The sequence below is a fragment of the Trachemys scripta genome, chromosome 5 (genome assembly GCF_013100865.1).
Source record: "Trachemys scripta elegans isolate TJP31775 chromosome 5, CAS_Tse_1.0, whole genome shotgun sequence".
NCBI lineage: Eukaryota > Metazoa > Chordata > Testudines > Emydidae > Trachemys > Trachemys scripta.
In genome coordinates this window covers 43,990,221-44,017,211 of record NC_048302.1, presented here as the reverse complement: position 1 = coordinate 44,017,211, position 26,991 = coordinate 43,990,221, and the positions used below count along the sequence as shown (strand labels likewise).

Here is a 26,991-nt window from a genome sequence, read left to right as displayed (position 1 = left end):
ATAGCTGTTCTCTGCCCTAAAGGGAACAGCAATTTCTCACTTTGTTAGTATGACAAGATGGAACTGTCATCTTCAAGCTATATCAGCGTGAAAGATCAGCACTTGCTGAGTATCCATCTCACACTATATACAGTTCCTAAAATGTTTATGCTACAATGGCAATTATAAAATTAACAGTGGCTGCTTGCAGATGGTTATCTGATCCATACCAAAAATAACATTTTTATTATTAATTATGGCTGGTGTAATATCTCCAGAAACATTTGTAACCACTTGAATTGATGAAAGAAAACTGAGATCTTATTTTATCTCCTTATCTACACAATCATTTTGTGAATGAATCTTTACTTATATGTTTATAAGGTTTCCTCAAAATGTCACTTAACTTATGTTCACCAAAAAAATTCCAAGCCAGTCCTATCCTCTCTTCAGAATAAAACGTATACATAACATATCTAAGTATAATCAATACACATAAAAGTAGTCTCCCTTTGGTCCTTCACTCAAAAGGTACATAATTACTAGTGTTTAAGCGGTCTAGACTCCTCATTTCCATCAGGAAAAACAAAGACAGGGGTTGTCTTCTGGGATTTCTAATGTGATATAGTGCTTTTTTCTTATGAAGCTGGACTTGGTATTTGTTTTAAAGTACTCATTTTCTAAATTATGTGCTGAATCGCTAGAGATGACTTTAAGCCCTTCATAGCTTCATTGAGTATAAGGCCAGAAGGGACCATTAGAACATTCTTAAACATTAATTGATTTAGCCTCACCACACCCTAAATTTTACCAAAAGGGAAATGGAGGCACAGTGACTTGTCCAAGATCACATAAACCAACTAAGTGACAGACCTGGGACAAGAGCCAAAGTTTTCTAGCTTTCAATTGCATGACCCCACCACAAGAACACTCTGCCCCCAAACTGTTCCTGAAGCATAGGGTGGGCAGCACACATGCTGCAGTCCTCTGGCACGCAGATAATTTTGAAAAGTCTGTGACACTATTTCAGAGCAGCCTATTGCTCCTATGCCCGATTAGAGCTTTGCTTGATTGAGTTTATCTTAGTCTATATTGGTTGTGTCTTGTTATTATTTCTCAGATAAAATTCATAGCAGTTGTTCAAGCTGGTGGAATCATTCCAAGCTGTAGTAACAAGAACAAATGTTTGTATTCTGACAAACTATGCATTTGCTTAATTTCTACTATAGATAAGAGACTACATAATTGTGAAGTAAGCTCTACAATTGCTTCCTGTGTTGTTCACAAGAAATTTTTTAGAAAGTCCTAGGATTTTTTTAAAAGTTGTTTTGCAAATGAACAAATGCGAAGTTCAAAGTCACACAGTTGACACTCTAACCTCAGTTCCCATGATGGAACAGCATTTTGTAGATAACTCCATAAAATGAGGATGGCATTGTCAGCATTAACTTTAAATTTCCTGGCTTTTGTCAGCTTGTGTGAGTAACTTCCCCTTCTTTTTTTCATAGTTTTATAATGTATTAAATATAATGAATAAAGGCGACTCAGACAGCAAAGAAACTCAAATATGACAATATAATTAAATTACTCAGCATCCAGAAATCTCCTGGTTTTCAGCTGTGTGATTTAAATACAATGCCAATTCAATTTCCTTAAACACTTGACAGGACCTATTTTCAGAGAGATTTCTTGCTAACAGGCTTTCAGTAACATTAAGTGCTCACAAAGTGCACAGAAGTTGTATTTTATCGCACAGCCCTAATTGAGCTGTCTGGGCTTAAGTAGCTGAATGTTACAGAAATGTTTATTATACAAGCCCACTTAATCTGAACCTAGAAAAGAACGTTTCTGTAGCTTTGGGTGTAATTTATCCCTGCAAAAGGCAAGCAAAAGGCCTTTTATCACCCTCTCATTTCAGTGAATTATGTTTATGGAGTTCTTCTACAGCGATGAATCTGGTTTCACTCCAACCTGAAGAGGAGTAAAGTCTCAAATACCCCTCTCACTTGGCTCTCATTATGTTTGATGTAGCATGTTTCTGATAAAAAAATGCCTTTATTCCATTTAGTATAAAATAGCAATCATTTATACCTCCTCATATGTATAGCTAGTATCTATTCATATTGTATCAGCCACAGTATGAATCTAGAGATAACGAAACATATTTTATTTTCATTTTTATTTTTAAATTACATCAGTTTGCCTTTTGCTCCATATTCTTATCTGGTATTCATTTTGTTTACCTTTGTTTCAAGCATCTCTTCAAGTGGCTTTAACAGCATTTATAAATACAAGATTTAAAAAAAATCCAGAGATACAAATAACTGCACATGGAAATGGACTTTGCCTTAAAGTAACCCACCCAAGCCAAAAAAATAAGGTACCCTACCTCCCCCTCCATTTGTCCATCCCATATTCCTTCATCAGGAGTATAACAAAACAGATGAGTCTAACAGCACATGCCCTAAAGTTCAAGAGATCCAGGATCTGTCAGACCAAGAAGGAGAATGAGCTCCAGAGCTGAGGGACCCCAACAGACAAACCTTGCCAGATGCCTGTTCTCCTCATTTCTACCTGAGGGAAACAACAGATGGGACAAATTGAAATGAAGAGCAAAAGTAGAGAGTGGGGTTAATTTTTTTCTCCAAAAAGAACAAAACACATATCACACTATAAACATACATAAATATTCTTCTAATGTTACTCTTCCCAATAAGCAATTGCTGTAGTTATCACAGAGACAGTAGATCACAAATGGAAGAGGACATGGCTCCTGTGATCACAAATGAGAATTCCCTGGTCCCCGATCAAATCCTCTCTTCTTTTTACCTCCTTTTAAAATGTCTACATGTCTTTATCCCCCCTTTGAATGTCTTCTGCTTTACCAATTTATGCATTTTGTTACATTTCATTTACTTTTCTGAAGTGTTGTCTCATTATAATTCAGAATCTACACTAGATCTGCACCTTGATTGACTGACTGATTTTTTCCCCCTATGTCCATGCTTGGCAGGCATTTAATAGTAATTAAAGATTTCTCTAATCTGTTCAAAGAGTATTCAGATAATCAACAGGCAGTGACTTTGATTGATAGTCACTGTCATGAAAACTGGAAGATGAGACCTTTGAATTAATTTCCTCAAAGAAAAATGCTGTAGAGAGTAAGTTCCAGACTAACACAGAGACATATTTTTACCATATGCCAGTGTTGCTTAAAAGGATGGTGCAGGCTACCAGAGTCTGGCACAATAAGAGAGATTTGCTGCAGCTGTCTGAATTTCTCTGTGATCTCATTTGCCCTGGAGGTCTCTCTCCTTCTCTTTGTTAGACTAGACTCCTCGTAGTATGACATATCAACTAGAAATCCATAGCAATAAAACTAGCACTGAAACAATCTTGGCTGCTGAGAAATTAAGACAGAAAGTGAATCCCATGGGTTTTAAAATAATGAGAAGAGATGGCAAAACCAACAGTAGTGGTAAAAGGGCAAGAACAGCTAAAGAGTCGCCACGGGTCATCATTGGAAACATATTATTTCAGTATACATTCTTTTGATTTAGCGCCTGCTACATTAGGTCTATAGTATCACAAAAGCTAATAAATCATTGCTCTGGATGACAGCTTCAGCACCTGTGCTTCATCATACAGCAGGGAGCCTTGTAAATTACCTAGAGAAGCAACTGGTGACCATACAGCATGTGTGAGAGAATAATTCCAGGCCTATTTCAGCACACTGATTAGGCTTGTTTCGTTATATTTTCAATAGTATTAAAAACACATCCCTAGTAAGATTTACCCTTATTCCTTGATTAGTTTGAGTTACCATCATTTTAACATCTTGGGCTTACAAAGATGCATTATATATTATCTCTGAAGTGGTTCCTGTGTATCTTTCATAATATACTGGGAATCCTAATCATTTAAAAGTGACAGTAGTGGCAGAAGAGTGATCCTATGAGTGCAAAGGGACTTACCTATGTCAGGATCATTTAATTGTTTATATTTTTAGGTAAATATATTTATGTATTGACAGTAAAGCTGTACAAAATGTTTGCCTCAGTACTGAAAATACTTGACATTTGCCTTTTCTCAAGTTCAAGTTGTATGCAGGAGCATACATTTGTTCAAATAATTTTCATGTTAATGAAATATTAGAACTGGACACAGAGGGCCAGATTACCTGGTGATATAAATCAGTGCAGCTCCATTGACTTAAATGGAATTTCACCTGTTTACACCAAAAGAGAAATTTGGACCAATTTTTTCACTAGCTTGACATCTGTAAAATTTTAGGACACCTTTGGATGCTGTATTTCAAATTTCACATTGGGGATTGTAACATAGTAGAGGTGTGCCTTCTGGTTCTCTGTTGGGCTGATTCTATGCAGTGAATGAAATATTTTTGCTCAAATTAAAAAACAAAGCACTCTTTTGAGGGGAAAAAGCTAGGCCTAGGAAAGTCAGTCCCAAAGGAGAAGAAGGAGGTTATTTAATAATTTTGGAAGTTAAAAAGGTTGCATATGCTTTCCATATCTATTCCAGCCATTAATGGTGCCTACTATTATAAGGAGCAAATCAAAATAGAAAATTCCTATTGAACATGTAAATGAGACAGCCCACAGATAATGTGGAGAAACGCTGGACCAGACTGTGTGGTGTTCTGAGGTTCCACCTCCTGCAGCAGTGCTGGGGTATTACCATGGCTCTAGTTATGGTTCATTAGTTCTCAGGGCAGATCTGTTCCACTCACAACCTTGGTGCAGGTTACAGCAGCCTCAGGGCAACTCTAAATTTTTCCAGCTGACTATAATTCCTGAAGGACCCTACATTAGGTGAGCCTAGCCAGAGTGCAACTCACTAACCATGCCTCCATATGCCAACACCCCACCCCCCAGTTGGGTCAAATGGTGGAGGGGGGGGGTGCAGTTCTGCAAAGGTGACAGCCATGTTCGTAATACTCCGGCTGAGGGCCTTCCTACAACAGTGGAATTTTCAGCTGTCTAGATCCAGCTGCTTTCTAGCCCCTTTGTGCTGTTCAAATGCTGCAAAAGTGTAAACAAGAATGTAGCTCACTGAGTAGCAAAGCATTAGAAGTTTCTTGTAAAATGAGCAGTGACTTAAAGATGTGGTCCTATGATATCATGCATAAAGCAATATTTTGGCAAAAAGCTGCCATGGTAAAAGCACAAGCTCTAGATAAAAGCATTCCTTCAATTGGACACTGTAAGCCTGGTGATGGTGATATGCCAATGCTCTGACTTAATAAACATACCCATCTGGGGTGAAATTCTGGCATTAATTTCATGGGGGCTAGCATTTCAACCCTGGTGTCCATCATTTATTCCCTGCCACTACAAATGAGCTCAGACCCACCACAACCAATGGAACCACTGAGTCAGCCTTAAGTACCGAAACCAGCTATTTGTGCAAAAACAATTTGAATATTAAGCTGCAGAAGTAAGTTTCAGGACTTAGTTTGGTGTATGACAGGTTGCCACTTTTTTGTACTTAACAGAGATTTAATGGCAATATAGAAAATTTGAATGCATGCCATACAACTCTGAAAAACACCCATAAATGGGTTTCATTAGAGGGCACACAACAGCAGGGGGTCATTATCCAAGGAGAATCACAAAGACATTATAGTCTTGAGACTGTAATGAGAACACACTTGTAAAAAGGTTTCATACTGTTGTCCATTCTTATTTTGGTCTTGGTCGCTAAAAATGGTTTCAGTACGTATTTTCTTTTTTTCCTCATTGTTTCATTTTTTTGTCTTGTTACAATCTGTCACAGGAACAAAGCTCAGAAGATTAGTGCTTCAAGAACTTTCTAAAAATTACAAGTAACTCAAAAGAAGTCTGAATTTCTTCATTTCAGCCTATTTTAATGTCCTGCAGTATAATTGGCAGATCGTTCTGCTTGCTTTCACACTTGTCTCTAGCCTCACTAAATTGTTGGTCAGAGGTGAAATAGATATCCAACCAAAACACAGACTGTTGAGAACACTATAACGAATATTGCATAATAGTATCTTGGCTTGATTGTATTAGCCCTAAAAATCCTGCTAAATCATTCTCACAAAAAAGTGTCTGGTTCTACTGGGACATTACATGAACAGGATATGAATGTCCTATGAACATGTACAAGATATCCTAATGCAGGAAAGGTCCAAAGGTTGAAATAAATAAACAATTATTATTTACTGTTTATACTCTGATAATGCCAGAGGCCCCAGTCATAATAAAGGACCCATTTTACTGGGCAGTGTACAAATTCATATATGACAGTCCTTGCTCCAAAGAGTTAATAGTCTAAATGAGGACAAGCTGCAACAAGTAAGTGTAGAAAACACAAGGAACATGTATACTACAGGAAACAGAAACATGGAGTTGCATGGTTAACCATGTACATAATTTGTAGGCTACAAAATGTTTTGTTTATTATACGCAAATAAACAAACCAGATGTTGATGGGTCTTTAACAAGCTACCTGGTTAGTTATAATTAATTTGTTATCATTTATAATCGGAGTTGGAAAACTTGGCTTAATATCACTACTATTTTAAGGATGTATGCATTTGCCCACTTTTCATTTCTAAGATTGAGGGTGTCAAGGCTGTATCCCCACTTTGAACTTTAGGTACAAATGTAGGGGCCTGCATGAAAACTTCTAAGCTTAACTACCAGCTTAGCTTTGGTTTCACTGCCACCATTTCAATTGATTCCCTTCCTGGGAAGCCTTGAAAAACCTTCACCAATTTCCTGATGAATACAGATCCAAACCCCTTGGATTTTAAAACAAGGTGAAATTAACCATTCCCCCTCCTTCCTCCCACTAACTCCTGGTGAATCAAGATCCAAACCCCTTGGATCTTAAAACAAGGAAAAAATCAATCAGGTTCTTAAAAAGAAGGCTTTTAATTAAAGACAAAAGTAAAAATCATCTCTGTAAAATCAGTATGGAAATTAACCTTACAGGGTAATCAAACTTAAAGAGCTCAGAGGACTCCCCTCTAGTCTTAGGTTCAAAGTACAGCAAACAAAGATAAACACTCAAGTAAAAGGTACATTTACAAGTTGGGAAAAACAAAGGAAAACTAACACGCCTTGCCTGGCTATTTACTTACAAGTTTGAAATAGGAGAGACTTGTTTAGAAAGATGTGGAGAACCTGGATTGATGTCTGGTCCCTCTCAGTCCCGAGAAGAACACACTCCCAAACAAAGAACACAAACAAAAGCCTTCCCCCCCACAAGATTTGAAAGTATCTTGTCCCCTTATTGGTCCTTTAGGTTAGATGCCAGCCAGGTTACCTGAGCTTCTTAACCCTTTACAGGGAAAAGGATTTTGGAGTCTCTGGCCAGGAGGGATTTTATAGTACTGTACACAGGACAGCTGTTACCCTTCCCTTTATAGTTATGACAGAGGGTCTGTCCCACGTGTGCACTCCTTGATTCAGTTGAAGCTGCACAATCCCCTTGAAAGCAGACAAATTAAAATCTTACAGAAAACTACTATTAAGGTCCAGAACATTCAGTTATTATGAAAGTCTAAATTTTACCAGTCACATTTTTAACACATTGTTTGTTGTACCTCTTGCATTCTTTGCTTAGATGCTAGTAGTTCACAGATCTCCACATTTTTTCATGGTTAAAGCACTGCAGGAATATCCAGTAAGAGTCCGAGCAAGCCACATTTAGGTGAGAGAAATAGTTAGGATAAATGATCAGCGGATTGGTTTATCATTGGGAATCATCTCAAGTTAGAAGATGATATCAATAAGGGAGATAAGGAAGTCACACAAAGTAACTGGCACGTAAGTGTTTACTTACTTGCTAGGATAATGAACATTGCACTGAATACGCAAGATTTTTTAAATATTTGACCTATCCCTAAATCCATCAAAATACTCCAGTTTACCTGGCAGCTAAAGTATGCAGTTTGGATGCTCAGGAACGAAATAAATTACACCCAAAGAACTGACTCACTATTGGCCAGATTATGATATCTGTATTCACGTCAAATACCTTGTACCATAAGTAGTCCCAATGAAGTCAACAGAAGTACTTGTGAAATGTGGTACTACTTAACTGATCTAGCAGACAAGGGCACAATAAGATCCCAGGTTTGGAGACTGGAAGTTGAAACCAGACAAATTCAGTCCAGAAATAAAGCACACATTTTGAACAGCAAGGGTAATTAACCCCTGGAACAACTTGCCTATGGATATAGCAGAGTCACCATCACTTGAAATCTTTACATCAAGATACAAACGATACTCTCTAACTCAGCCAGAAATTATACACTTGATGCAGGAATTACTGGGTAAAATTCTATGGTCTGTGTCCTTGTCTACATAGCAAAGTTGCCCCGTTTAATTCAAATACTGTTTTTAAGATGATTTCCGTTAAACTGGTGCAAACCCAGTTATTGACTCTCTTATTTCAGTTTAAGAATGACTTACTGCAATTTAGTTTAAACCTGATTTAAGCTAAACCTAAAAAATGTTGAAGTAAGCCAAAAAAAGAGTATTAAAAAAAAAACAAGTTTAACTAAATTGGTTTAAATTCAGACCTTAGACTAAACCAGAAAAACTTTCTAATGTAAATAAACCCTGTGTTATGAAGGAGTCCAGATTAGACAATCATAATGGTCCAGTCTGGTCTTAAAATCTATGAATTAATGTGAGTAAGCATATCTGCCCCATCTTTGGACCAAGTCTATAGTGGATTCAGGTAAGCTGAGCATGGTGGTTCTCAACAGTTCATTTAAACAATACAAAATCAAAATCTTTCTTCCTAAAGCTAAATAGTGTAGCATGGCTAAACCATATGTTTTAAAATATCTAGGTCCTATTTGCTCATGCAAATGAGCTATAAACAATATTTGCATTAGCCTACATATGTATACAGGATACATCTCTATGAGTGTACATGATTTATTTATTGACATGGATAAAAGACAGACTCTTTAGTGGAAGATCCCAAATTGTGTGGCTATTAGTTGCAACTAGATAGCCACCAATATGCATATTTACAACATATAAAACATGCATTCAGAGTGTGACGGTATGCACATAAGGGAGACTGTCAAATCTGGCTGGAAAATAAACATTGTGTGTTCATATATATTGTATATTAGCACCCTGGGGTGAGATTTTCATAGGAACTAAATGAACTAGGCACCCAATTTCCACTGACTTTCAGCTGGAGCTGGGTGCCAAGCTACCCTTTGTACATTTGAAAAAAAACCTCCCCCATCATTTTTGTTAGGGTGAGGTATGTGAAATGGGCTTGTGGCCTCACTCCAGTTGTTGGTGGACATAAAGTCCACATCACAAAAAGGTCTATTGCAATTAGTACTAATCTGTCTCAACAGAAAGGCCAAATACTGAGTATTTATGAAAAATAAATTGCCCGGTGGGTCCCTAAAAGTGGTGCCTCCATGATGGGATTTAAGCACTTTGGTCTGGCAGTGCAGGGGAAGCTGCTCTACTGTTGCCTGTGCTGTATGTAATCTGTGGATAAATCACTTCATTCTCCAGGGCTGTCAAACTGGTACCTTTCACTAGTACTAAAACACTACAAAACAGTTATACATTCTACCTATGTTACACTGTATCTTTTACAAAGGTTCCTATTTAACCCGCACTAAACCAAACTTTCCTGCATTAGGCAGATCTATACTTAAAACACTGCAGCAGCGCAGCTCTTTAGTGAAGACGTTACTATGTCAACAGGAGAGCTTCTCCAATTGGCATAGTTAATCCAACTCCACGAGAGGCAGTAGCTATGTCAAAGGGAGAAGCCCTCCCATCAACATAGCGCTGTCTACACTGGGGGTTAGGTTGGTATGTTTGCATCACTCAGTGGTGTGGATTTTTCACACCCCTGAACAACGTAATTATACTGATGTAAGTTTGTAGTGGAGACCTGGCTTTAGTCTGCTAACTTGTGCAGTGTCCTGACTGTGGCTTTTATTGATTCCACCCAATAGCATTTTGACTAACAAGTTTAACATTGAAACCAACAGCTGCAATGTGGCAGCAACACATTCTCTCTTTCATTTTGATAATGTTTCTCTCGGTACTCACAAGTGATACAGTTCCTGTTATTCAAGGTAACGATGAGCATAACTCATGTCTGCCAAGGCATTATTGTATGTATACTTTGGCATAAAGGGGACTCTTAGGATGTCTAATGTGATGTCCTTTGCAATCTGTTATTAGAGTATGCATCACCTTGCTAATTAATCATACCATTATGGATACTGAAGACATGACAACTGAGAAGGATTGAAATGCAGTGTGTGGCCAAGATTAGGAAAAGTTATTTAAAAATAAAGTACGGTAAGAATAATAAAGATAGGTTGTGAAATGCTGCAGATTGGTGCATAAAACTGAGAAATTTTAATCAGAAAGCTTCTTTTAAGTATCTGTTTATAGTAAAACAAAGACAGGAAAAGAAAAAAATCAAGCAATGTGAACTCTCTTCTGTTGAAAATGGAGCAGAAAAAAGAAGAGATTCTGAGGGTTTTGGGATGCAAACCAATATAATTAAAAACTAAATTGATAAATATGTCAGCTCTCTATTTACCTACACTGTCATTTTAAGCCAGAAAAGGCTGATGCACTTAGTCAGTCATCGTCAGTACTGCACAGCATCATTAATCTCTTTGCCTGTTTATGTGCTATGGCTGGTTCTACTTTGCTTGTGTGTACTTTGCTGCCACCTCCAGGAAATTGTGGTTATAAAAAAAACCAACCCCAAAGGTGGGGTTAGCTCCAAGGCACAATATTTCAGACATTTGAAGCATGGGTTTGATTTAGTTTTTTGAGACTATTTTCACTAGAAATCTGTTGGCAAACAAAACATTGGCAGACATGGAATTGATGATAGCTTACAGATGCAGAAGCTGCAGGCTGCTTGTTAGGCAAGCAAAATAGCACTTTAAAATAATACTCTATTAAATAATGCTGAAATGCAGAAGCACTATTAAAAGATATTTACAACATACATTCATACAAAACGAGTCCATCATGAGTAATGCTTCTGCAACAAAAGTCACGAAAATGAATAGTGACTAGATAGTTATTATTGAGAACTATAAAATACTTATTTTTGTTTTTAACTGTCTAAAGCATACAAGACACATTGCCTAGTTTTTAACGGTTTAGCAAAGATTGCAGGTAAAACAAAGCTCCACAATCCTCTAAATAGCTAAATGATAATTGAACAGACACATTTTTTCTTTATGAATGGACTATTTAAATCTTAATAGCTGATAATATGAGATACCATTAAGGAAATATTTTTTCCCAGAAATGTTGCACTGAAATTATATTCTTCATATTGTACTACTGCATATGAATGAAACTTGCTATGCTACAATAAATCTATTAAATGGTAAAACATACTTTATACATGCTATAAATCACTGTACAACAGAGTCTTTTTAATCTCTTCTCACATGGAAATCTTTTTATGCCTCTAATCATTTTTGTAACCCTTCTCTGGACATTCTCTGATGTTATGGCACTATAATATTTTCTGTACTGTACACTATCCCCTTCTGAATTCAGCCTAATATCTTTTTTGTTTTCTTGACCACCATTGCACACTAATCAGATATCTTCAACCATCCACAAGCACAACTGTCTTTTTCTTGAGTTACTACATGTATGATTATCAGTGTGCATGAGTAGTTTACTCGTCTGCGTGTGAATAGTTCAAGTTGCTCCTTCCAACATATGTTACTTTGCACTGTCTGCACTGAATTCCATCTCTTGTTTTGCCCAAATGCCTAGCTTTGTTGTGTTCTTGTGAAGAGCCTCATACATTTCTTGACTTCACCAACCTAAATAATTGTGTCATTTACAAATTTTGCTACCCCACTGTTCAAACTCCACCTACCAAACCAATAATAAATATAGTACATAACACTGATCCCAGTGCAGATCCTTGGGGCATCTCATTATTAACCTTCTAAAAGCACCGTACACTTGCTCAGAAAAATGGCTGCAGCTCATGTTCTGTTTGTGGACTTACTATAAAAATAATTTTACTTCTAACTTTAATTTAAAATAACATCCCATTCCAACTTAAACCTTTTCTGAAAAATATTCAGACTTACAAGTAATAATCTGAGATGGGCAGAGAAAGCTCACTGAAGAAACCACCACTAGAACCTACCTTCATTAACAAAATATGTTTTGAAATTATTCTTCTACTACCACAACAACCTTCTCTAATATAATTCTCCTAAAGATGTAAGCACATTGTGCATCTCAGATCCATTGTCTAGAGTAAATGGGCCAAATGTGCAGTCACTGAGCCAATGGATTTATGACAATTTACACCAGCTGAATATCTGGCATCAAGACCATATCACTCCCAATGGCAGAAAAGTTTCTTCCACCCTGTCAGCACTGGAGCAGAAATCTTTCACTACGCGGGGAAATGACCTCATGTTGAGAGTCAGCAAAAGGATCATGTCCCACTTAAGTCCCCAAAATAGGTCTTTAGTGGAAGTTAAGTGATGCATGGGCTTTGTGTTGGTCCTTTGCACAGGGTGAATTTACCCTGCAAATGGATCTGTATATTTCCCTTGGTTTTTGAGGCACACACTCATGGACTGTGAACCAAGAGTTCAACCAGGACAAATGGCTTTAGTGCTTGTCTACATAGTACATTAGTCTGCATCAGAGGAGTGTGAATTCTAGTCTGCAACCACACATTGTGCACTAATTGGCATGCATTGACACTGCTGGCATGCATTAAAGATTCCTAGTGTGCATTAATGTAGTCCTGACAGCATTACATTCACACACATTAAGGAACTTTTAATGCATGCCAGCACGGTCCACACGGGCCAGTTAGTGCATGACATGCTAGTGCACATCAGAATTTACACCCCTCTGGTGAGGATTAATCCACTGTGTAGACATGCCTTGTTGTTTTCCCTGTTTAGAGCAGTGTAAATTCAGATAGTTTTTTTTACTAAGGTATAGCTCAGATTCACTGCTGAAATCATTCAGAATTTTCATCTATAAACAGTTTCCCTTGAGAGCCAGTTACTCTGTTTTTTCTACTAATTTTCTTGCATTTGTTTATGCAGAGCAACCAGCCAATATTTATTAAGTATATATTGTAATTAGATACCATACACTGAGCTGAAAAATGCATCTTTAACTAAGGCTCACAAAAGGTTAACACTGCGTGTTAAACTTTTCTATAGGCATTGAGCAGTAATCTTTCTATCTAAAAAAATTGTGAAAAGCATAGTAACATGAGCTTTTATTGATTTATTTCATGGTCATGATTACAAAAATAACTGAGCCACAAAAATGCATAGAGGCACAGTTGTGTTTATGATAGGTACAGAAGTATACTTGCTTTTTTAAATTCAGAAGGCTCCATTTAATTTCTCTCTTTTTTAATGGTATTCACTTGCTTTCCTCCAGGAATTTGAAATGTTTACGATTAGTTTGCATGTAACATTAACTTTAATACATCTATTTATAGAGTTGAATACAGAAGTTCAATTACTCAGTGAGGGGGAAAGACAATAACAGAAAATGTGGAAATGGTGGAAGTGCTTAATGCCTTTTTTGTTTCAGTTTTCACCAAAAAGGTTAGTAACAATCACATGTCTAACATGAAAACAAGGTAGGATCTCAGGCTAAAATAAGGAAAGAACAAGTTAAAAATGACTTAGACAAGTTAGATGTCAAGTCACCAGGGCCTGATGAAATACATCCTAGAATACTCAAGGAGCTGACTGAGGAGATGCCTGAGACATTAGTGATTATCTTCAAAAACTCATGGCAAACGGGAGAGATTCCAGAGGACTAGAAGAAGACAAATATAGTGCCAATCTATATAAATGGGAATAAGGACAACCCAAGGAATTATAGACCAGTCAGCCTAACTTCAGCACCCAGAAAATAATGGCACAAATAATTAAGCAATTTGCAAACACATAAAAGATAATAAGGTGAGAAGTAACAGTCAACATGACTTGTCAAGAACAAATCATGTCAAACTAACCCAATACCTTTCTTTGATAGGGCAGCAAGCCTTGTGGATAGGGAGTAAGTAGTAGATATAGTATATCTTGACTTTAGTAAGGCTTTTCATACTGTCTCACATGACCTTCTCATAAACAAACTAGACAAATGCAACCTAGATAGAGCTACTGTACTAAGGTAGGTACGTAACTAGTTGGAAAACCATTCCCAGAGAGTAATCAGTGGTTCACAATCAAGCTGTAAGGACATATCGAGTGGGTTCCCACAGAGATCGGTCCTGGATCTGGTTCTGTTCAATATCTTCATAAATGATTTGGATAATGGCATAGAGCAGTGGTTTTCAACCTTTTTTCATTTGCAGACCCCTAAAAATTTTGAATGGAGGTGCAGACTCCTTGGGAAATCTTAGACATAGACTGTGGACCACAGATTGAAAATCACTGGCATATAGAATACACTTATAAAGTTTGCAGATGATACCAAGATGGGATGGGTTGCAAGTGCTTTGGAGGATAGAATTCAAATGCAAAATGTTTGGGACAAACTAGAGAAATGGTCTGAAGTAAATAGGATGAAATTCAATAAGAAAAAAGGCAAAATACTCCACTTAGGAAGGATCAATTGCACACATACAACATGGGAAATGACTGCCTATGAAGGAGTACCGCAGAAAGGGATCTGGGGGTTGTAGTGGGTCATAAGCTAAATATGAGTCAACAGCGTAACACTGTTGCAAAAAAAGCAAATATCATTCTGGGATGTATCACAGCAGGAGTGTTTTAAGCAAGACATGATAAATAATTCTTCCACTCTACTCCATGCTGATAATGTCTCAACTGGAGTATTGTGTCCAGCCCTGGACACCACATTTCAGGAAAGATGTGGACAAACTGGAGAAAGTCCAGAGGAGAACAACAAAAATTAATAAAGTTCCGGAAGACATGACCTATGAAGAAACACTGAAAAAATTGGACTTGCTTAGTCTGGAGAAGAGAACACCTGAAGGGAGAACATGATAACAGCTTTCAAGTATGTAAAATGTTGTTCTCCTTAACCTCTGAAGATAGAAGCAATGGGCTTATATTATAGCAAGGAAGATTTAAGTTGAACATTAGCAAAAACTTCCAAAATGTCAGGGTAGTTAAGCACTGGAACAAATTGCCTAGGAAGGTTGCGGAATCTCAGTCATTGGAGATTTTTATGAACAGGTTAGACAAGTACCTGGTCTAGTTATTACTTAATCCTGCTTCGGTGCAGGGGACTGGACTAGATAATCTATTGAGGTCCCTTCCAGTCTACACTTCTATGATTCTTCTATGATTCAATGATGACATATAAGTAGATAGAGTCAAATTCTCTTCTAAGTTATACCAGTGCAACTACACTGACTTCAATGGACATGTGCTGGTGTAACGGGGAACAACAGTTGGCCCATTGCTCCGAGAATAGTGTTGAAAATGTTCTGAAAAATGAACAAGTATCTGAACTATTACTCCAATAGTAAAAGCAGTGAGATTAGAATAAAGGTCCAGCTGTCAGGAAAATCCCACATTCTAACTGGATAGAAACATTCATCTATACCAAGACACTGGTCAAATCACATGATTTCCTAGAAACCTAAAGCAGGAAGCCATGCTGTAAACCAATTCCTATTTTTGAAATGAGTTTTTCCTGAAGAAACAAAATTACAAAGAATTCACACTAGGAGAAAGCTGTGATAATACAAAGTACATCAGCACTCCATCACCATGGGATGCATCTGTGTGGACATTATTGAGACAAAGAAATGTCTGAAAGGAGGAAGCTAAGTATGCAGATAGTAGATGACAATGGCAAAACGTAGTGGATATGTTACAGAAATTCTAGTGCAGTACAGGCAGGAGTACTCACACAACAAATAACAAAATTGTATATGATCCCAAGTAAGAGCAGGAACTTGAAATAAAGGAAAAAGAATAAAGGCCCAGATCCTCAAATGTATTTAGGCACCTAAGTCCCATTGAAATCAATGAGAGAGTCAGGCACCTAAATATTTTGGGGATCTGAGCCAAAGACAATAGGGGGTTGGTTAAACAGACGAGCCATAGAATGTAAGTAGGATACAAAAGAAAATTATTATAGATATATTTAATACATTTCTTGATACACATTCTTTTCTTGATCAGATTTTGCATAATATTTCTAGAAGGTTATTCAGACTTATAGATTTCTTCTTAAACAGTATTTGTAGCAAAGATGCTGATATAATATATTTGAAATCAAGCCCTAAAACACATTTATATGACCATATTTCCAAATGATAACTGCGATTCTGTAAGCATTGGAAGTATGCAGTAATAGAAAGCTATATTGCATATTTTTCTCACTATCATTCACTTGCTACAACAGTTCCTTGTAAACATAATTCCAATTAGATATTCATCTCATATAGACTTCTGCAGTCAACATTCTGTATGGCTAGTCACAAGAAACATCAATATGTATGGCTAGTCACAAGAAACCCAATGTATTTTCTTAACTGAAAAGGCATGCATGAGTCACATGCTGTTTATTGTTGGCTTTATTGATTTAAATGCCTTCTTGCACTTTTACTTGTATATTCAGGAGGAGGAGGCCATTAGCGAAGACTCCATGACAAAGATGATATGAACTGCCCAAAGTGAACACACCATGAAGTGAACATTTTATACCTTTAAGGGCAATAGAAAATTAAAGGTTATAAGTATGTCAAGCTGTTTTGGCCGCTCTGTGCTTAATTAGTGGGTAACAAAGCTTCTTGAAGCTTCACACATATGTATTTCCAGCACAGTCTCTGCACCCCACATAGTATTAGTGAAATTACAGTGTTTATTCAGCTACAGTCTTGAATAGGATTCTTTAAAAACAACAACTACAACAAAAAACAACTTTTAATTTGAGACAATATTTTTGCATCAGTTAAAGTACAGGAGGGGGAAATAGCCCAAAACTCCATGTTTTATATTACTTCACAATTTTAACACCTAACATACTAATTTTAAACAATTAGAAATAGTAACTAGAAAAGAATGAAATGAGGTAATTTGTAACTCAGAGGGCCAAATCCTGCATTCTTTCTGGTCTGTGACAAAAATGCCACTGACTTATGAAATCAGGATAAGGCCCAGAATCAAAAAAAGATCAAAATGAAAAAAGACCTGTAGTATTAAATTATCTAGTTCAATATTGTCATTGTAGGGTGGGTGCTATTCAGGGCTAAGTGACATTAAGTAGTCCCATCGAAATCAAATTGCCCTAAGGTACCATTTAATGGTGGCAGAATTTGTGTCTCGTCCATTTCAGTTTTAATATATAATGTACTGCAACATCTGTGCAATTTTATTATAGGAAGATAATACTTATAAATGTTATTGTAAAAAGAGTGTTTCTGGTTACAAGCCATTATCTGTAAAGACATCAAAATTTCCCAGTGTTTCTCTTTTAAATGTAAATATTTGTGATTTTTAACATCACAGTATTCAAAGCTAGACAAGCCACCCCTTTATACTACTATTTTTATTCAGAATGCTTTGAATAATATTTGCAGTCAACATTTTGTTTGCTGGGAAAATCATATTCTTCCCTCTTTCAATTGCCATTGTCTCTCCAAAGCCTCTGTGGAGGCTTTACTATCATTATTAAATACAATGACATCCTTTAGAGTCTTCAGAAATTATTACAACCAATTACAGAAAAGTATGTAAAGTGTTTCCATTATTAAACACACAAGGGTAGATTGTGCCTTTAGCCACTGCTTTGTCTATGGGGCAGTACATTGCTGCTTTACCTCAGGAGGAATCCAAGTCACAATTCCACCCCTTCCAGACACTTATCATTAATAGATTAATTCCTCCTCCTACCCAAATCTCTGGTGCCAGCTGTATTGGCCAATGAATTATGGGGGCAGAGCCAAAGTGCTGCCCATTTCCCAGTCTACTCTACCAACCTAGGCTGGGGCGAAGTAACAGATGTGAAGCTCCTACTCTCTCCTCCAGCCCCACTGACTGCACCTGCAGCTGAGAGGAATGAAGACCCTACAGGGGGATTTATTTGGGGTCTTATACCCCTTTATGTCCCTGTACAGCCACATAATGTAGAGCTACAATCTGGCCCACAGTCACGATGGAAGCTAATATTAAATATGGCAGCAAGATCATACTGTTTGGGAAGTAAGAAACTGTGTATAACCTTTATTCTAGCTGATAGAAAATGATGCAGTATTCTATTATCTACACTGACAGATGATTTATTGGGATACTTTCTTTTCCTTCAATCTGTTTTAAACCATTATTTTCCTCCCAATTGTACTGATTTTCTAACTTGCTCTATGTACAGGCCTGTATATGTCTGAACAGTCTTTTTTTAAAAAAATAATAATTCTTAGCTCTAGAGATTATTAATTTTTAATGGCATGTTACAATGGTGCATTTTCCCCAGTGCATTGTTGTTTAGGAATATTTTTATAGCCAGTTTTCTTACAAAGTGTAAAGGATGGTTCCAAGCTCTAGAGTTTGATCTTCTGGCACAAGGTCATTACACATTACGCAACCAACCCAGACATTGTCAAGATAGGAATGCTTCTTTCTTTTATTTACTATTTTATTTCATTCCCACCTGACCTAGCTCATTATACATCTGATCATTTCAAATGAGCTTCAGGTTGCTAACTAGTTGAATAGTAATAATTCTAGTTTACTATTTCTTCAGACTCAATTCAGTTATATGGAGAAACTGCGCTTACACATTATTCAATAATTTCTGAAACAAGTTTGGGCTGGGATTTTCAGAAGTGGCCTCTCTCTTAGGCCGCTCCAGTAAAATATTGATTCCAATGACAGATAGGCCAGTAATGAGCCTTTTTGAAAATCCCACCTTTGACGTGTTAATCAAGCTTTGCCCCTTAATTTCAATCAGACCTTTGTAGGCATCCAAGCCCAGATTTTTAAAGGTATTTAGGTGTGACTCACTCTGTGTTGCAATGCCAAACTGGTTCATTGTCAAAAGGGATTTAGACTGTCAATGGGATTTTGGCTCATAAGTGCCTAAAACCCTTTAAAAATGAGATTGAGGCTCCTGAGTGCAGCAATGCCTATACCTTTAAAAATCTCCGCCTTCAAAAATCTGCCTTTTAAAAGACATTTTTTCTCTGACTATATTAAATACAGTTCTGTTATTCTTAAAATTGAACAGCTTCATGCTCTTTGACAGCTAAGATTTACATTCAGTAACAATACATCATCTCTAGTAATTAATTTTTGCACAACAAAATTGAAAAAAGGGGTTCCATTTCTCTGTTTTACACAATGTTATAAATTTTAAAACAAGAAAAGCAATCAGAAAGTATAAGAGGATTTTGCAAGTAACTATTTTTCTCCAAATATTGTACATTATACAGCAAGTAGGATGCTATCAACAGGCTTTCTCAAGGCTGCTATAGCTTTAAAAAGTTCACATGGCAAACCTGTTGGAGTTTCCATCCATTTGGTTGCCAGATCTCATAATTCACAGGTCCTTCTCATTGCACCACTTCATGAGGCCTCTGTCAGCAGGTCAGGAGCTTTGATTCTACACTGGGAAGTAATAAGAGAACCCAATCCGTAGGCTGAAATACCCGAAGGTGGGCCCCTTTATTACAGGCTGTTCTCTGGGAGCTTTCTCCCTGGTGATCGAGCCTAAAGCTTCAAGCTTCTCTCAAAGGTTAAGAATGTGCTGTATCACATAATCAGTTCAAGGTGACTGTTCTTCTAACATCTCCTGAATAAGGTCCAAAATCCCTCATGCTTGTCTTCTGTATAATAGCTCAAGTGGCAAGAGGCCAGTGGGGGATTGTGTCACCTCTTATATGGCAAACAGGAGGCAAGGGAGTAATTGGTCCCAGTGTCAGATATCCATAGTGATGAACCTTCTTAGCATATTCTTTAGGGTCCTGTTGAACCGTTCCCCCAGCCCATCTGTATGGGGATGGTGGACTGACATTCAGAGGGCTTTTATTTTCAAAATCTCACATAGTTGCTCCATTGTCTGGGACATGTAGTTTGTTCCCTGGTCCGGTATAATTTCCTGTGATACCCTAATGAGGGCAATAATCATCATAAAGTGACTGCCTTGGCATTCATAGAGTGCAGAGTGTGGCCTCAGGATACTCGGGGGACATAGTCCACAACTACCAAAATGTATTGGTAACTATAATGCTCTTTTTGAGGGGCCAGCTATGTCCATCCCAGCGCATTGGAATGATATGTTCACCAGCAGGAGGGGAATCAGGGAAGCTTTCTCCGTTGGCCCAAGGCCTATGAGCTGGGTCTGGATTTCTTCTGCCTTCTGGTCTTTCTCAAGGTGATATTAGGTGGTTACCCTGAATCTCAAAATGAGGGAAGACTTCAGCTTGTTAAGGTTCCACTATTTCCCCATTGACAACTGCCACTTGGGTATAGACCTGTCTCAGCTATCTGCTCTTCAATGAAGTTGGAGAATTTTGTTAGGATCTCTAACTTGGGTAAAGGACAGGTCTTCAAGTCAGGATAGGACTGGACATCACCCTGTTCTGCCATGTCCAGCTGACTGGAGGGCTCCTTGCAGCTTCACTGGTTCATGTGGAACTGAAGGCGGAGGTGCACAAAGGAAGCCTTGAGGCTCAAGAGAGGTCCCAAGAACTCCTTTAATAGAACCCCACTAACCGGTAGCAATCCGGTGTTGCAAGTTTCCAAGGCATGATTGATACTCGTTTCTCCATGGTCAATGCAGCTTTCATTTTGGTATCCTTGGAGGGCTGGGGCGCACTCAGTACACAGATCCAGGAAAGGGACCTTTCACATCCAAAAGTTCTGCAGCCACTGATCACCATCCAAATCTGCATTGCAAACCAGTCAGTGCTCCTTGCTCTGCCCCAGAAGTGGCAATCCACGATGTGTAGCCTCTCCATGCATGCCAGCGGCAAATTGGCATTTTTTTCCCCACAGTGTCCATCAGCAATCCAGTTCTTGTACTTGAACATCTCCACATCTTCTCCATCGCACAGCCAATTGTAGTAGTACTCATTCAAGTTCTGCAAATATAAAATTGTGCATCCTATGTCAGCAACGTTCATAAGAATTATGCTGAGCTGTGCAGAGTCTGTGCTTCTGCCAGAGAGATGGTGAAGACCGAAAAGCAGCATGCAGGACTGTGGGAGCTTTAAACAATGGCATGAAAATTATGGGATGGAACAAGCATTTTGGGAAGGAGAAAGTGGCATGGTGGGATCTTAACCTCTGGCTCCCAGAAATCCCTGGGTGAAATGGCAACATCCCACAGAGCACTGCAAAAATGTCCTACAGGGCATTGTGCTGGACAGCAGTGCAGGGCACACTAAAATACCTATGTATGGTGCACCATGTTTTACACTGACACAAACACTCACAGTGAGGACACACAGCGCTTATACAAGCACCCAAGTATGCATGTACATGAGTGACATACTACAGTCAGTGGCTATACACCAATGTAACTTGCATCAACCAAACTTTGTAGTGTAGACATGGCCTCTTTTTGCTCAGAATGTGAACATGCAGAGCTTAATTCTCTGCTATCATGTGTAGCCATTTACACCTGTGCAAAGAGGGTGTAAACTGCTACCAAATTAGAATGGTAGGATTTAAATCCACATTGCATTGGTTTAGATGACTGCACAGGTACAAAGCAGTGGAGATGAAGGTTGTAACTTTTATATTTTCACATTTTGGGTGGGATTTTCAAAAGCTCCTAAATGTCTTAAGATCATAAGTCCCACTGATTTTGGGCTAAGTCATTTAGGCACTTTTAAAAATCCTACTCTACAATCATACCCCAAAATGTACCTTCAACTTTATGTACATTAAAAGAATTTTTTCATGCTACCTGAATAATTACTAACATGGTTATGTCTACAACAGGGAAACTCTGAAGTAATGTTATTGAGTATCATCCATTTATTTAAGAATGGGGATTACTTAATACAATTAATAGATGAATACACGGTTTCTTCCTCCAGGCTTAATTTATGTTCACTCCTTTGTGCTCTGATTTGTCTGCATTCCCTGTTCAATCTGGTCACTTCTCATCTGGTCCCACAAAATCATTTGCACCTGCATCAAATTCCTCTCCAGTTTTCATTATTCTCTGATTCTCCATACAGTTTCTCACCAGTCCACCGCTGTGGCTCCATGCCTGCCTAAATACTGGAAAAATCTTCAATGTATATAAAGGGCATAGAGGCGAAAGGGGCAATAATGCCACTGAAGAATAAATATAAAATTAGAGAATTAAAGTTAGCTTACATTTGGTTAAAGAAATATGTGTTTTAAAGAAAGGCCCCACCTAGCAAGTAAAAGAAAGGCTTTGAAAGTAATGAGTTCTAAGGCCAGAAGGAATACAGTAGGCAGGATGTCTAGTTCAAAGAATAGCTAATGAAAGAAGAGGAAGTTTCTAACAAGGCCTCTGACCCATAGCAGTGATTGCAGAAGGTTTTAAATAAGACAAACGGAATCTGTCTTTAAAAGAGCCAACATGGTCCTTTCCACCCCACACACCAGTGGAATCTCAAAAATTAGGATCAATGTGAGCCCAGGTGCAAATGAAAAACTGTTGGCCAGCATGAAGGAAGGGAAGATATAGGGAGGAAAAACCTTGTGGATAAAGGAGGTTATAAATCTTATCTGGATTAAGATTGGAAATAAGGGTGAACTGTCTCAGATTGTTTTTTAGCTAAAGTCAGCAATTGGCAATGACATCACTTGTTAAAGGGTGTAAAAGTAGACTCTTAAAGGGGTCCTTGCTAATACCTGCCTGAACATGCTGGAGCCAACCAGTATGGGTCTAAGCACCCCTGGATTCTGTCAATTTGTAAGTATCTTGATCAAATACTTATAAGTGTTTTGTTACTGTTTGGATGTAGTAAATTGCTTATTATATAGGCTTTTAGACATGATTATAGCAATTGTATAAATATGATTTGGCCTTTGGATTTAATAAAGGAATTTATGGTTAAATTAGTGTCTTGATAATAGCCTGCATAAATAATCATTTCAACAGTGCCTCCACCTCTCCTGCATGGACCTCTGCTCTAGACACAGGGGAAAGAGCAGGATGTATGAAGCCACTACTTCCCTTGAGAGGGCAGGAAGAAGGCAAAAAAGCCAATCTCTGCCCCAATACACCAGCCAGCAGAGTTGAGCTGCTGTGAGAGGGAAGATGTTGCATCTGGTAAGGGATTGGAGCAAATTTCTATCTTGGAGCAAGGAGGCAATTGTGACTCTGAGTCACAATTCCTCCTTGGGCCTTTTCCTAGACTGGTCCAGCTACACATTGCCCCTTATACATGGCAGTGCTTAAACGATGCCATTTTTCAGCTCTAGAAATGTGGTTCAAGAGTATTTAGACTTCAGTGAAATGTTGTTTGGCAGTTGCAGTGTAATCACAAAACCGGTAAACAAGCAGTTGCACATGGGTTCCAAAATTAGTGTGAAACTTTTGAGATCTGGACATTTTCATATTATAGTCTAATGGAAGAGGGATGAAAAAAACAAAGAGAAAGACTGATAATATTCAAGGTCCCTCTAGGAGATGCACATTATTTTGTTGCTGGGGAGAAACTGTGTTTATCAATTTGGATACTCTCCTTAAACACTGCAGACCTTTTGCAGTTAATGAGTCATTGTTATATTTACTTCAAAGCTGCACAAAATTAAAGGTCAGAGGGAGACTGTTTACCTAATAAATTTTCCATTAGCAGTTCCCCACTGTATCATTGTTTACATAAAAATCATAGGAAAATTAAGAATGGGGAAGGGGATTATACTGATCAAGTAATAGGCATTTATTTCTTCACCTGGCCAACCCCTCCACTAAAATAGACCACCAAATAGTGAGCAGTTGCTCATCTCTACATTTTTTGGCATGATCACAGTGCAAGAAATCAATGAAATACCCCTTTCACAGAAAAGTTAAGATATATATAGAGAAATGTGATTTGCCAAGGGATGGGTAGTTCAGGTGATTGCTAATGGTATATGACACATTTTGTTTCTTGGTTTCCATTTCAAATCCAGGTTAGTACCAATTAGAAGTTACTATCATCTGACGACTGTTCAGTGGTCTGAATGTAAAGGGTTTGGTGGTCCTAGTTGATTTCCCTGTAGTCAGATGTACAGATCACAAACATCGTTAATGATAGCTGGCACCTTTGTTGGCAGTCTCAGCAAAAAAAAGCCAATGACTCAGATCCTGCCATTTAAGCACATGAGCAGTCCCACTGATTTCAGCAAGCAGTCCCATTCTACAGTGATCCCATTGATTTCAACGGGACTAATCACATGCTTAAAGCTGAGCATGTACTTAAGTCATTTGCTTATTGGGGCCTGAATGGGCCTGTAAATAGAACTGCCATTTCATCCCTTGAGGTCAGAGGTAAAGCATATAGGCAGGAAAATACAGGGAAACTAGCGCTGATCCTTGCTTTTTCCATATCTGGTATGTGTAAGTACTGAATTTCAATTGCCAGAAGATCACCAGGGATACCAACCCAACATTTTGCATGAGCACTAAATTCAACAAGAAAAAATATGAGTTGCTTAAAGTCAAATAACAAATCATTGGCTGATGTGAAAATAGAACCCAGGAGTCTTGACTCCATGACTCTGCTTTAGCTGCAATTTGAGGTTTATCTAATTGATGATCAAAGCTAGTCTGGGTTTGAAAATAACTTTATTACCAGATATAGGTATAGGAGGAGGTGTGGAAATGTACAAATATGCTAGGCAGCATTCAGAGATGGAAGAAAAAATGCACAGTGAAACCTGGATAAAAGGCACTACTTCCAAAGAACAATCTTCTGTCTTAACTACTTCAAACTATCCCCACGGTTTCCAGTACTACCACATGGTCATTTATAAAGACTAACTTCTAGTCTATTAGGCAACTGATTTTTATTGGCTCCTTAGGTATTTAAGACATATTATGCAGTGTTTTCTTTTTTGACTCAACAACTCATCCTTGATTCACCGCTTATCAATTTTTGGTCATCCTAAATTCATGATTATTAAGTTGTTAAACCACCCAGGATTATTTTGGTTATAGCATTAAAAACTATAATTTTCTTCCCACCCACCTGTAGAGGAGCATGCATGCCAGTCACATAGGAGATCTAAAGATAGATGTCTATATCGAGTTAACATTTCACAGCTCTGCATGTAAAAAGGGCAAACTAGAATTCAGAATGAGCTGTGGGAACAGACATGATGTATCGGACTTTTATTTCAGTGCCTTGTATATGTTAGTTCATTTTATACTGATTTAATAAATGCAACAGCTTAAAGCTTAAATGATTAAAAATGGATATGCAGTTAAGAATGGACATATTAAAAGTAAAAGTCCTACTCACATTTAACCATGTTAAAAAATAGAAAAATTGTAATGAGGCTTATGCTTAGGAGAGAGCATTGTGCAAGTTAATGTAAGTAATGAACCTTTCATGTGAAATGATGTAGTGTCACAACTCATTTGCATCCTACTTAAAGTGTAATTAAGTTTCCATGACAGCATGGCTTATGGCTGAAAGAACAGACCTGGCTGTTGAATTAATCCAGAATCCCTCTAGTTAATAACACTGCAAAGAGAACTTTACACACTTTAAATGAAAGTTCCTAAACTCGCATTTAAGGTGACATTATAAGGAATGCAGGAGAAAGTTTTAAAGACATTGGGCCAAATTCAGCTCTGGAGCTGATTTCACTAGGAGTTGTGCCTACTTAATCCAAGATCATATTTTGTCCAGCTTCTAGAAATGCACATAACTGGACAATATACTTAACTACACTGTGTTTCCATTTTGTCTCATTGTTGGACTACTGGTATATGAACTCCAAAATCCACTTTACTAGAGTCTGAAAAGTTCTAAACTCAGAAAAGTTCTAAGATCAGCAAATGATGTGGAATACCTGTAGGCAGGAAAATAGACTGATTATCACCTGCTTCATGGATTGCAGTATTTTATCAATGCCTGACAACTGGATAAGATAGCACAGGACACCTTGTATGGTCGGTAATATCCCAGTGAAAATTACCCTGAAAAACAGCATTTGTAAAGGAAAAAGACCCTACAATCAACTCTAGTAATTCCAAGGCATCTATAAAAATCTAAATTCAAAACAGAGTAGTTATTAATAGACCACTTACAGCAATTCTGCTTATGTACTTTAAGCAATCATGATTGGTTTTGATGTTACTGGATGTTGATGTTACTGGAACTAACAGCTTATCTTCTATTAACTAGATCACCTCCAACAACAGTGAAAGGTTTCCATTCTGTATTTTAATCGGATTTCTTTCAATGGGGTAGAGTGGAATTCGTCTTTTGTAGAAGCAGTAAAGCTTTCAGCCTCTAGAACCTACAGATTTTTTGAGATCCATGTGGCTCCAGGGGAAAGGCTGGCATGCCACATACGTTTCCCAGCACCAAAGTGAAGAGCTCCATGGTGGCAAGTTATGGAGCTGTCTGAGGAGAGAGAACACATGCATATGAGCTCCACTTCTTTTATTATGTTTTTATTATTTGTATTATAGTAGCACCCAGAAGCCCTAGCCAGTGTCCCCTGTCATGCAGGGCACTGTGCAAAACACATAATGAAAGGCAGCATCTGCCCTAAAATTTTACAGTCTAAATCCTGTACTTTCTTTTTTGTAAGATTTCCTCTAAGAGTTGAGTAAATGTGCTGCCCCCTTATTTTGTTTTACTCCAAAAAGAGTAATCTGTGTGGTATGGGAACCTGAAAAGAATAGAATCATTTTTTGTAGAGGTGAAAGTAAATATTGTACAATATAGTGCCTTAGTTTATGTCTTTATGCTGATCTCCAGCTTCATCCTCTGAGAGCACCATTAGTCTGCATCATGGTCCCTATAAAAAAAAAATCTTTCCAGACAGACTGATATTCCTCTATCAAAGATAATACC

General features: G+C 37.8%; 1 protein-coding gene across 1 annotated transcript in view; it reads right to left on the bottom strand.

Annotated features, from left to right (window-relative positions):
* Positions 1 to 2,238: 2,238 nt before the first annotated feature.
* The window catches only part of C5H4orf33 (chromosome 5 C4orf33 homolog), a 97,240-nt gene continuing 72,487 nt past the window's right edge, over positions 2,239 to 26,991 (bottom strand). The window contains exon 10 of the mRNA XM_034772437.1: positions 2,239 to 2,553. Within this exon, the coding sequence (XP_034628328.1) occupies positions 2,470 to 2,553 (84 nt within the window). The 3' untranslated portion in view covers positions 2,239 to 2,469. The remainder of the gene's footprint in view (positions 2,554 to 26,991) is intronic.